At 44.1% G+C, this 13,414-nt stretch overlaps 1 protein-coding gene across 1 annotated transcript; it reads right to left on the bottom strand.

Annotated features, from left to right (window-relative positions):
- Window positions 1-1,017: 1,017 nt before the first annotated feature.
- On the bottom strand, window positions 1,018-7,265 carry LOC148002440 (spindlin-2-like). Its single transcript, XM_087577177.1, is given in 3 exon segments — window positions 1,018-1,097; window positions 6,726-6,836; window positions 6,839-7,265. Coding segments are annotated over 3 exon segments (618 nt in total).
- Between the last annotated feature and the right edge of the window lie 6,149 nt (window positions 7,266-13,414).

The following is a 13,414-nucleotide window of genomic DNA, read 5'->3' as shown; positions in this document are numbered from 1 at the left end:
GAGTCATTTATTGACTTCCTCTTCAGAGATAACTACAGTAGGAGAAGCAATCCTCTCTGTACCACACCAGCTGGAAAGGAGCTTTCTTTATTGAATTTCCACGTTTCATGTTTTTAATTTTGTAATGTATGCATCACGTGTACTCACGGTCGTGTGCACATGTTTGTGGAGGCTGAAAGACTGGTGTCAGTCTCAGGAAAACCACCCACATCATCTGAAACAAGGACTCCCATTGTCCTGGATCTCACCAGTTAGGCTAGAAAGGCTGGCCCCCCAAGCCCCAGGATCCACCTGTCTCTACACATCAGTACCGGATTAATAATATACAGTGTGCACACACACTCCCGGCTTTTTCTTCAAAGTAAGAGCTCGGACTTATGGACTACAAAGTTAAAATAATCAAGGGGCTGGAGAGATAGCTCAGCGGTTAAGAGCAATGACTGCTCTTCCTAGACGTCCTGAGTTCAAATCCCAGCAACCACATGGTGGCTCAAAACCATCGGTAATGGGATCTGATGCCCTCTTCTGGTGTGTCTGAAGATGGCTACAGTGTACTCATAAATAAAGTAAATAAATAAATCGAGTGCACTGTTTTTGTGGCTTTCATAGGGCTGCCTACTTCACTTCTCTTTCTTCCTTCTTCTTTTCCTTTTCCTTCTTGTCTTCTAAGGCTTACAGAAACACACACACACACACACACACACACACACACACACACACACACACATATATATATATACATATATATACATATATATATATATGTGTGTGTATATATATATATATATATGTATATACATATATATATCTTATGTGTAGCTGTGCTTTTTTGCATGCATGTATATGTAGCTTGGGCATGCTTGGAGCTCAGGGAAGCCAGCAGAAGGTCTTTCCTGAAACCGGAGTTACAGATGTGTGGGGGCTGCCATGTGGGTGCAAGACAGCAAACCTGAGTCCTCTGCAAGAGCAGCCAGTGCTTTTGGCTGCTGAGCTATCTCTCCAGCCCACAGTGGGGTCTCATCCATAATGGCAGAAGGGATCGTGTTCAGTCTTTCTGATCTGGTAGGAGGTAGATGCAAGAGTGATCATGAGAACTCCTGAATTAGAAAGGAAGGATGGGTTAGAAGATTCGTTTCCTACGTCCTGCATGGAAAAGGCATATAGGATTATAGTTACTGGAGAAAAAGGGACAGCCTCATGCATACATCATTCACCTATTATAGTAAATGTCGACTGGATTGTCCTCTTCTCTACGTAACAACACTACAGTAAATGGCTCATAAAGCAGAAAGAAGTCCCCCACCCCTTTAACAGAAAGAACTTAGATGTGAAAATGTTTTGACAATTAAAGGGTAGGTAATGAGAGAAACGTGATACCTGATTTGAGTGAAGGTTGACAAGGCTTCTGAAAGCATTTGAATTGGGAACTGCAGTGGATGTTTGGATTTGTTACCTCTGTCCTCTGTCTGGTGGCTTGCACTGCTTGAGTGCCATCAGTCTTATGAAGATCAGAGTGTGTTGTGGTTAAGGTGGTTAACAGGAGCTTAAAAATTTGTTAATGACTAGAAATTGGAGAAGCAGGGAAGGTGGCCACTATCTGTTTTCTGTCCAGTTTACAAACACAAGAAGCTAAACCTATGATTTCCCAGGCTCGGGATGGTGTGTCATTCCTTTTGGTCTTTCTGGAACAGCATCTGTCTATCAACAGAGGGACTTCAACAGAGGGGCTTTCCAACTTACCCTCAGTGACATGGAGACATTTGAGGGTTTAAACCAGGTGACTGCGGTGCTTCTTTTTAATTTGAGAAATAGATTGGACAGAATGTACAACATCACTTGGTTACCGGATCAACAACACATCAGAGCCTGGGAACACTGAACTGATTGTCACTGGGGTTTTGTGTATGTGGAGTATGTTAAGACAGTGGATCTGAGAGAGAGAGAGAGAGAGAGAGAGAGAGAGAGAGAGAGAGAGAGAGAGAGAGAAAGAGAGAGAGAGAGAGAGAAAGGGAGAATGAGCTTGATCTTAAAATCTCTGTTCAATGTATAATGTGATCAGAATACTACATCTCACACTTCAAATGTATACAGTCTCCATTTGTCAAGCATACTCAATAAATTTCAAAAAGAAAGGTAAAGGGGAGTTGGGACAGAAAGTTCTGGAAGGGGCTAGGGAGAGAGTCTAGCAGTTAAGCACTCGCTCCCCAGAAACTTACATAGATGCCCCGTGGATGTGGAGACCATCCTATAAGTCCAACATGGAAGGCAGAGGCAGGATGCCCAGAGCACGTTGTCTGGAAAGGTGACCCACACCAAAAGGAGCTTTGCCTGTGAATGAGAGTTGCTGCCACAATGAACAAGACAGACAAGACATTAAGGATATTTCCTGAGTGTACCTTGGGCTTCCACATGTGTGTGCATGGACATGTGTTAACTGGGTGACTAATCATTTCTCTCTCTCTCTCTCTCTCTCTCTCTCTCTCTCTCTCTCTGTGTGTGTGTGGGTGTGTGTGTCACACACACAGAGTCTCTCTTACACACACACACACACACACACACACACACACACACTCTGAACAAAAAAGTTAAGATCTGGAAGACGGATGCCTAGACTGGATGGATAAAATCAGAAATAACAAATTGTGTTGGAACTCGTTGTGAAGGAAGAGGGGGACCAGAGGGAGAGATGTGAGTGTGGCTGTCTGCTTGTGTCAAAGTGTAAGGCCAAATAAACCCAGTGCCACCTCCTCCAGGATGTCAAAGTCACAGCTCTAGCTGAGGTATAGTTAGTCAGTGATGCCCACTGTGTGTGTGTGTGTGTGTGTGTGTGTGTGTGTGTGTGTGTGTGTGTTGTCACTTTTGGGGGTGAATGCGACCACAAGCCCATGATCATCAGTTCGAGATCCTGAAAGTGCTTTGGGCCCATCTTAAGTCATCACAGCTCTCAGTGCCTGAGGTTAACTTACTTCCAGAAAGCATTTAGTGGGGCTAACTAATGTGTCATTACATCACAAGGACATTTTCTACTGTAGTTAAAATAAACACATATACTTTAGAATAGACAGAGACTTGAAAAATGGAAGTGGAGAAAAATATCACTACCGAGTTCGCATTAAAAAACACATTTATTTTAGAATTCTCCAGGATAGTTGCAATTTCCCATATAATCTACACATGATTTCCATATATTAGCATCGTACATAATCGTATGAAAATAATTAGGAGAAATTAACCTTTGCAAATAAAAAGTACTTTTTTCCTTCCCAGCTCCCGCTCCCACAATGACAACTCTGAAACTGATTATTTATTAACAAATTCCTAAGCCACAAACTTTGGCTCATTCCCAGACTAACTTATTTAACCCATTAAAACTATTCTGTGTCTTCTACATGGTTATTTACTGAGTTTTCATCCCCTTTCTTAGCATCTTCCTCAACATCTCCTTCAGCATCTGCCGCAGCGTCCCTCACTGGGTCTCCTTTTATACACTGTTTCCCAGAATCCTCTCTTCCTGCCAGTGTTCCGCCTTCTATTTCCTGCCTCAGTTCAAAGGTCATAGACTTTTTTTTATTGACAGTTGATGCTTTAAGAGATTCTCTCTACAAACCTTGGTGCAATAACATCAACTAAATGACTCATTTTCAGTTCTGGTTTTTACTTTTGTTCGTGGGTCTTTTTTGTGTTATGTCATGTGGCTGTAGAACCTGCAAAGGCCAGAAGAGGGAGGCAGATCTCCAGAGCCAGAGTCAGTTGTGAGGATGTTAAGGGTTCTGAGTAGCTGAGCCATCTAACGACACTATTTTGTCACAGCAAGGGGAAAGCTGGACACTACTACTCCTATGCATTTTCACACTGTAGATTCCAATCCACACTGTATTTAGAAGCTAAGTGTCCTGTAAATGTATTAAAGTTTTTTTATTCCCACTTCTGGGGGTACCTATCCCTGCGTTTCCCCTAGACATTGAAGGTTGTCAAGGTATGAATGACCCGTTTTCCAGGCTCTTTGCTTATGATCCACCTGTCTGTTCTACTGAGCCTCTGTACCCTCGATCCTGTAGGTCCTCGATCTCTGATGATCCCCTCACCCTTGTGCATTCACGCTTTTGAACTCTGATTTACAATTTTTCTTGTGCAGCCGTAGGGAGGTTTGGCACCAACTGGTTTCGTTCAGCCTGTGCTATTTCACAGATAAAGGTCCGCTGAACTTTAAAATATTCATTTGAATAATTTAATTTTATATAGATAGTATTATGATCTGGTGTGGATTTCAAATATTTCACCACCAAGGAACTGAATTTAGTACGTTGTGTAACCTTTTAAAAACCATTCTCTGGTTTTAAATTTTGGTGTGTGTGTGTGTGTGTGTGTGTGTGTGTGTGTGTGTGTGTGTGTTCATATGTTTCACAGTGTCCAGGATCCCATCTACAAAATCTGCACAGATAAATCCCAGAATAGACGGGTGGAGACTCTGAAGCTCCTCTACCCCAACTGAGGAACTACTGAGAACTGATGACTGTAGGGCAGAGGGCCCGTTTTCTTCATGGATTTGGCCCCTGACCGCTGTCCATGCTCCCCTGGATGTTTGTACTCACCCCCACACATCTACTCAGAACAAAATGGACTCAGCAGTTTCTATTAAAATGCAGATGGAAATTAGGAGGGAGGAAAGGGGAGGGATCTGAGGGGAGGGGATGGGGATGGATTCGCTCAAACACATTATGTGTATGTACCAAGTTCTTAAGGAAAAATATTAAAACAAAGTAAATAAATAAATCTGTTCATGTGTGCACAGGTGCATGGGTTTATGTGTGTGTGGGGGGGGGGTTGCAGCACCCCGCTACAAGAGGATACCATGCAGTATCTTTCTCTATGTCTCTCTGCCATTTTCTTTTGATGCACTGTGATGGTTTGAACATGCTTGGCCCATGGGAAGTGCCACTAGTAGGAGGTGTGGCCTTGTTGGAGAAAGTGTGTCACTGTGTAGGCCGGCTCTGAGGGCTACTAGTGTTCAAGCTCTGCCCAATGAGGAAGATGGATGCTCTTCCAGGCTGCCTGTGGCTGCAAGTCTCTTTCTGGGCTGCCTTCGGATTTAGATATAGAACACTCTCCAGCACCATGTCTACCTGGACTCTGCCGTGCTTCCCACCATGATAATAATGGACTGAACCTCTGAAACTGTAAGCCAGCCCCAATTAAATGTTTCCTTTATTAAGAGTTGCCTTGGTCATGGTGTCTCCTCACAGCAATGGAACCCTAACTAAGACAGGTGGTGTCTTTGCCTGATCCCAAACTCTCATATTTTCATCAGGGCTGGAAGCCAGCAGACCTTAGTGATTCTGTTCCCCCTTCCTGTCAATGCGGTTACAAGTTTCCCCTGCCTGTTTCATGATGACTGGGATCTGAGTACAGGTCTGCTTAGGCAGCAAGCGGTTTCACCCACCAAACGTCCTCAGACCCATCATGTGGTTTCTATGGCTTACCAGACTATTACTTTCAACTAGCAAACACAAATTAGAGATGGCAAGTGCATCTTGACTTTACCTTGTTTCGGTATATTTTAGTTGCTTCAGTGTCTTGATTTCACATTGTTTCGGTATATTTGAGTTGTTTCAGTGTATTTTAATGATAGCTGAGGATTGGGAGACTTAGCGAGAGATGGGCAGGAGAAAGTGAGGATGCAAAGATCTATCGGATTCCTGCCACTTGCCCTTGCATTCAACATTTCATATTTAAAAGCACAACAACCACCACCAACCACAATAGTCAACAATAAGGCATGCATGCAAAAGACTGGCAGAGAAGATACTAAAGGGCATTACATACTTGTAACCTCACTTTCTCCCCTAAAGCCTCATGTATTGAACCGATGGATTTTGTTGTTAAACCCTGATGATTAATCCCTAGATTGGAGCCCTGTAACACTGTGATGAATGACACCGTGGTTGTTGTGGTAGTCAGAGCTTGTGATTTTCTTTCCTTGTAAAATCAACCCAGTAGGGAACTAATAACAACAGCTCACATGTATAAATAAAAGAGCCTTTCACACTGACGATTGGAATTGTTATTATATATCCCAGTTCTTTGCATTTTATTTTCATTAGTGTGTTGTTTTTAGCGCCATTCTTGATACATAGAAAACTGTGCATTTTCTATACTATGTATCTTTTTGGGGTGCCCTCTGTAAGCTAAATACTAAATCAATCCATATCAAAGGGTTCCTCCCTGTCCTGTTTACAGAACTGAAATTAAACTGTTTTCACAAAACATTTCGCACATTTCCTTAGGGCTTGAGTGTGAAATTTCCCCATGGTCTCAGCTGTGGGAACACATTGTCTCAAGCTGATGGCACTGTCTAGGAAGGTAGTGGAACCTTTCAGACTGTGCCCTAGGAGAAGTAGGTCACTGGGGCAGGAAGGAGGGAGCTGGATGGTTCGACCGAACTCTTGGCTGCCTGATCCACCCAAATAAAAGCAGGGCTCATGCAGGCTCTCAGTGTCCCAGATCAATACACTGTAGCCATGTGGTTATTGCCACTACAGTCTAAACCCAATGATTGTGACTGTGCACCCTCAACAAACCTCTATTCCTTTATCTTGATTGTGTCATGAATTTTAACAACTTGACATATAAAAATGATGTAAGTGTACATCTGCGTGTGTGTGTGTGTGTGTGTGTGTGTGTGTGTGTTTGAGAGAGAGATAGAGACAGTCTTTCAACACATTGACCTGTTAAGATGTCGCTGTCAACGTCTGACTTCACCTCTGCTGGAGTAGATTCTGGAATGATACGAAGGTTACCTTCTGCGTAATCATCCAGGAGCTGGTAGGTGTATAGGATGGATCTTTCTCGTAGGTGATATAAAACCAGTCCTTCATGATCGGCACCTGGGATGGGACCACCCCCCTCCAGTTGTCCTTACAGCCATGTTTGACATCAAATTTTTGCTCCACAGCTCGGCCAACTATGGAACATGTGAGATGGGCGTCTTTCACTTGAGGAAACACTACTTTGTGAGGCAAGATCTTAAGCTTTAAAATCCTCTCATCGCTGTGAAGTCCCAGTCCACAGACACAGTCAATTCCATCATACTTGAACAGATAAAGAGAGGGATTTGTTGGCAGTTGATCTAGAACGATGGCCTTCCACTGGGTGACGGGCTCATCACCTTCCTTCCATCCGTGAGAAATTCTGCAGCCCACAATGTTCCCCAGGGCCTGGGGAGAAGGCCTCCTCCTCCTCCACTTCTGGGAGGATGGTGTGCTCATCCTCCTCAGAGACGTCCTCTTCTTCTTGGCTGTAGACCTAGTGTGGTAGGCCACGGCATCCTGGTCCACTGTCTTGTGGCTATCGTTCTGTGTTCAGGCTTCATACTTGCCCGTGGCCTGGGTTTGAAGAGCTCACCTGCTTAAACCAGACACAATGCTGTTGCCGCTGTCATGTGACTGCCTGCAAGAACAATGGGGGTGGGGTGGGGAGGGCGCTGGACCAAGGCTCTTGTCTAAGAGAACTTTGGAGCAGGTGAGGAAGGCAATGGTAGACAGGTTTGAGCATCTGAATCTAATTCTGTCATAATCAAAAGTTCATAGGAGGGCTGGGCAATGGTGGAGCACACCTTTAATTCCAGCATTCAAGAGGCAGAGGGAGGAAGACCTCTGTGATATCAAGTCCAGCCTGGTCTACAGAGTTAGTTCCAGGATAGCCAAAGGTACCCACAGAAAAACACAGTCTCAAAAATCAAAATCTAAAGTTCAAAGGGAAATGAACAAATGGTCCTCTCAGCTCAGAATAACATATTCAGACACATTTCTTCACCCCGAGGTACTTTGCCTCTGCTGAGGAACCTCTCCTTGACTGGCTAGGTCAGTGTGGGATTAAGTATCCCTGTCCCCACTTTAAGCAAGCAGAACAGAGAAAAGATAACAAAGGAGCCAGAAGGGTGGCCACACCCCTCTTCTACCCTCTAACTATGAACTATGTGGCAACATCCACAAGTGTCTGCCCAGAGACACAGCACACCAGTCCACTGGCTTTCTGTGCTGTGCATCCTGACCAGCCCCAGGTTTATTCCGTGATGCTGTTGCATCTTCAACCGCAACAAGAGTCTTTTGTGTAGGCAAAAACAGACATTTAGAAATAATATGTCCTGGGGTTGGGATTTAGCTCAGTGGTAGAGCAGTTGTCTAGCAAGCACAAGTCCCTGGGTTCGGTCCTCAGCTCCGAAAAAAAACACACACACAAACCAAAAAAAAAAAAAAAAAATATTTTCTCCTAAAATGCACAGGCACAGAGAGGAGCTTTGGCATTTTAGTAGGATTATGAATTAGATATTGTTAGCAAAGGATAATAAACTCTTAGACTGACTAGCCTAGACCGTCCACCGAGCTCTCAAACGTGGAAGACATCAGAACATACGGTTACTCGCTGTACGAGGGAAAACTTTTAGTTTTCTGGGCTACAAGGGTCCCAGTTATCTTCATAAACGTATTTACCAAAAGAAAATGTCCTCGTCGTTCTGATTCTGTCTTCGGAAACCGGTCAGGCTCCAAAAGGCTGTTGAACAATTGTGGGGTTCAGGGGCTGAACTGGCTTTCACACCCTGCTGGGAAGATAGCGAACCCACCTTCAGGGGAGTCTAGTGCCCCCAAGTGGAAGAGAAGCGCAACCTCCGCCCTTCTCTGTGTGACATCATCCAGGCGATGCTTACGTCATAGAAGCACTCGCAGCCCAGTTCCTTCCCTAGTTACGCTTAGAAACTTCCAGCATCTAGGTTTTAGCTCCTCATGTAGCCTCCTGGAGACCGAAAATAAAGTCCCCACCCAAATATTCTGATGACTCGAGTCACAGTCTGCCCAAATAGCTCTTTTCATGCATTTTTTTCTGAAAAAGTCTTTGGTTTCTGAGTCACCAACATCCTTGGTGGTTATTTTCCCAGCTCCTATCGTTCCTTTGGTTATCTTTAAGCCATTCTCCGTATCAGAAATATCGCTCTGCTCTCTCTCCGAGGCAGCCCACTGGATAGCACACCAAAATTAGCTTTATCAAAAACCAAAATTAGAGGAGGGCCATTTTTATTCAAACAAAGCTGGAATTTGACAGGATTAAATACCTTGTATTGAAGTCAATGGCAATCATGAATTATGGATTCTTTGCAAAGAGCGAGGAAAAATTAGCTCCTGGACCTGCTTCCAAAATCGGGATAAACTGATGACAAACCCGATATGGACCAGTCATATTTTAAATTTCTTTAAAATTTACCAGCACTTCTGGTTACAAGGAATTTATTAAATCAAATGCAGTAAAACAGGATGAAACAGATGAGGTAATTTTGTTTTTGAGATAGGGTAGACAGAATACTGGATGCAGGTAAGTATGGAATTTACCTGTAAATTACAGGGCACTTTAAATGTTTGTGTCACATAGTTCTTCAGATTTCCAAATGGATTCTTTTCGGAACCCTCCCCTGTCCCCACCACACTCTGACCCTCCCTTCCCTCTTCCCAGTAATTCCCTTCCACTTTACCATTATAATTTTTTTTTAATTTTATAAATTAGAGCTTTTCAACTATGGCAGCTTTTTAAAATCTGTCCACTTTTCTAAGTGCACCGTCTTTCTTGTCTCCCTTCTATTGTAGTTTTAAGCACATTTTCCTTCACACTTTGAGTTTTCCTCTCTGTCTGCTCTTATGACTCCTCTGCCATTATGTGACTTTGGTCCACTATGTGGATGACCTCAATGTGGGGTTAACTCAAAGGACGTGATTTTTCCCCTTTTTCTCCCCTTCATCTTCCTTCTCTAGGCACCTGCTGAGATTTACAGCCTTGGGGATTTTTTTAAGCCTGGAAAGCACACACACACACACATACACACACACACACACACACACACACACACACACGCACACACACACACACAGAAACACTCCTACAAACACAAACACACAAACACACACATACATACACACACAAACACACATACATGCACACACAAACACACACACAAACATACACATAGACACACTCAAACACACAAATACAGTGTGAGACAGAGACAGAGAGAGACAAGGTAAGAGACAGAGAGCCCATGAGGAAACATGTAACATCATCTTTCTAAGAACAATAAACAGAGACAACTTTCAAAAAAGGGAAGAACAAGTAGGCAACAAGAAGAACAATCACGTCATAGCCGTCAACTTGAGGAGGAAAGAGTTTGTCTCACTCTATCTTCTAGGTACTAGTCTGTTACTGAGCGACGTTGGGGCAGGAACTCAGGCAGGACTCTAGAGGCAGGAAAGGAAGCAGAGACAACTTAGAAATGCTGGGTACTAGATTGCTATCCATGACCTACTCAGCTTTCTCTCCTTCTCCTACAACCCAGGGCCACCTTCATAGGGGATGACACTCCCCATAGTGGGCTACACCTTTCCACATCAACCATCAAAAAAAAATTCCTTACAGATGTAGCCAAAGGCCAATCTGATGGAGGCCATTCCTCAGCTGAGGCTCCTTTTTGCCAGGTTGAGTCAAACTGACAATTAAAACTAACCAGGACCCTGCACATCCATTCTGATTGCCACACTGTGTGCAATAGATGAGCCATTGGAATAACCTTAGCTGTTGATCACTGGATGAATGGCTTAAAAAATGTGATATTCATTGATGTGATTCTCATCTATGTGTAAGAGCAAAGGGTTTTGTTCTCAGAACAACGGATGGGAGTGTAAAATACAATATGTTAAGTGAAACAAGCCAGACTCAAACAGACGATTGCGGAATTTAGATTTTAATAAGGGATATTAGTGAAAGGGGTCATTTAGGAAGAGGAAGGGGAGCAGCAGGGTGTGTGCGTGTGTGTGTGTGAATGTGTGTGTGTGTGCGTGTGTGTGTGTGTGTGTGTGTGTGTGTGTGTGTGTGCAGGTGGAAATGGAGGTGAGTTGTGAGGATGAAGATGGCTAACATACAGTATAAACCTGTACAAGGAGTCACCATCAAGCCCACTGACTTCTACATTTAAAGAACATCGATATAAGAAAACTGAGTCTAAAACAATGTTTTGATTAAATTGGGGGTTTATAGTTTAGAGATACCATAAAGTTTATTCATATTTTCCTTCCCACAGGTGGCTCTTGCTGTTTCGAGCTTGATACTGGTGACAGGATATGGCAACGAGCTTTGGTGTCTGTACCTCATCAATCACCCGGAAATCACGTCATTCAGTGAGGCTACCGTGGGTAAGGAGGTAGTTAGAGATCTTACGGGTACATGACGAGGGAAGAATAATGCCCACCCCCACTATAGATATCCAAATATTCACCGTCATCTCTGGTTTGAATGTGTTCACCCAAAAGTTATTTTCTGAAGATTAATCCCCAGTGGGAATGTAGTTATGAAGAATTGATTAGGTTAAGAGGGGAGCGACCTATAAATAAAGATCCATTAATGATGCTATTGTGGAAAAAAGGTTAAATTATGAAAGGGAGTTTAGCTCCCTCTCTTGTCTTCCTAGCCCACTGGATCCCTTCTGTGGTGACAACGTCCCACAAGAACTCCTTCCTCTGCCGATGGTCTCTTCATCTCCGATTTACAGGCTTCTGAATCAGAATCATAGAGAATCTGCGTCATTATAGACTAGCCAATCGGTGCCATTCTGTTTGTCGATACAAGCGTGAACATGCCTCAGAATTGTGAGCAGCCAGGTCATACGGGAAAGCGAAGCTGGCAGAGAGTAATAGGTTGTTAGTGCTGACTGAAGACAAGATGGGTTCAGGGTTAGCGTGTGTGCTCTTCGTGAAAGAAACAGCACAGAGGAAGATTGTAGATTGGAAAGGTGCAGCTTGGGAGGCACTCAGACATCTACTGTTGGCCTTGTGGGGACAAGGAGCCATTAGGGAAGGGGAAAGATTGCCAGGGATACCTTCAGCCACTGCTTTTGTCTAGCAGAACCCTTTTTATAATCCTCATCTTCGAGGATGTAAAGAAAACTGCCTGGAGTCAGTTGATCCATCAGTAACCATCAAGAGTGTGCCCACTATTCCAGAGGGACCCAGGAAAAAGCCTGATCGTGGAAGATCCTTTGCCTTCAAGAGATGGAGACGTCTCCCCGGCAACACTGGGCAACCCATCTACGTCGGTAAGGGCATCCCACTAAGTCCAGATCAGTGGTCCTTAACCCTTGGATTGAGACCCCGTTGGGACCTCAAATGGCCCTTGCACAGGAGTCACATATCATATATCCTGTACGTCAGACATTTACATCACATTTCATAACTATAGCAAAATTAAAGTTATGAAGTAGCAATGAAATAATTTTACAGTTGGTGGAGCTGTATGAAAAGGTTACGTTAGGAAGCTTGATAACCACTCTTCCTGACCCCTCTAAAATATGCCTGTCAGTATGGACTGGAGGTATAATCCCTTTTATTCAATCAGGCAAATCCAGAAAAACCAAAAAACCACCATAAGTTTATGAAGGATAAACAGCCACTGCACCCACAGTGTCAGGACTGCTGACATCTTAGACAAATGATGTCAAAATGGAAATCACATCACACCATGACCATCCCCCTAAATGAAAAGCAGAGGAGAAAAAACAGTTCCCTGCTGGTGGCACTGAAGAGTTAAAATTTCTAAAAATTAGTCATGAACAAAGTCCAGACATGCCTGAGAGAATTTGAGATAGGGCTCACTGGCCCGACTATCAACTCCCAAGGACACTGGCCATCTGGAGCCACCCCCTCCCCTTCCTTCACTCCCTGAGGATGGGTCATCCCCCTGCTGCAGCGAGATAAGACACCTTGCCCATACTGCCAAGATGCTAGAATGCTTTGTTAATACAATTCCGCACAGAAAAAAAAATAACTGTACACCCTTTGTACTAACCAATTTGTTTTCCCTATATAAGCTCCGGCCTAGAGAGGCTCGGGGCTTGACTCAATCTGTGTGAGATACGTGTCAGCCCGAGATCTCGTAAATAAAACTGCCTCTTGTTGATTACATCAAGACCGGCTTCTCGTGTTTCCTGGGGGTACCTCAACCCGTGACTGGAGCGAGAGTCTCCCCAAGTCTGGGGGTCTTTCATTGGGGGCTCGTCCGGGATAGGAGCGTAACCCCCGGAGATCCGAATGCCTCTTGGAGGTACGTTAGTGTGAGTGCTGGAAAGCGGCCGTTGTGTGAGTGTGAGAGTAGTGTGTGTGTGAATTAAGTCCTGTAGTCTGTGTTTTTCAGTACCGGTTTAAGGTCTTGGTGCACTGTCTGGGCAGAAGAAGAATCCCCACTCCGTTGTTTTTGAGTGCACTCGAGTGGATGGGCTTCCCACTCTGTTGTTTTTGAGTGTACTCGGGTGGATGGGCTTCCCACCCCGTTGTTGTTGAGTGCACTCGGGTGGATGGGCTTCCCACTCTGTTGTTGTTGAGTGCAC

The sequence above is a fragment of the Rattus norvegicus genome, chromosome 11, assembly GCF_021556685.1.
Source record: "Rattus norvegicus strain SHRSP/BbbUtx chromosome 11, alternate assembly SHRSP_T2T, whole genome shotgun sequence".
Classification (NCBI taxonomy): Eukaryota; Metazoa; Chordata; class Mammalia; order Rodentia; family Muridae; genus Rattus; species Rattus norvegicus.
The sequence above is the reverse complement of the archived record's forward strand: the minus strand, read 5'-3'. Positions and strand labels throughout refer to the sequence as shown.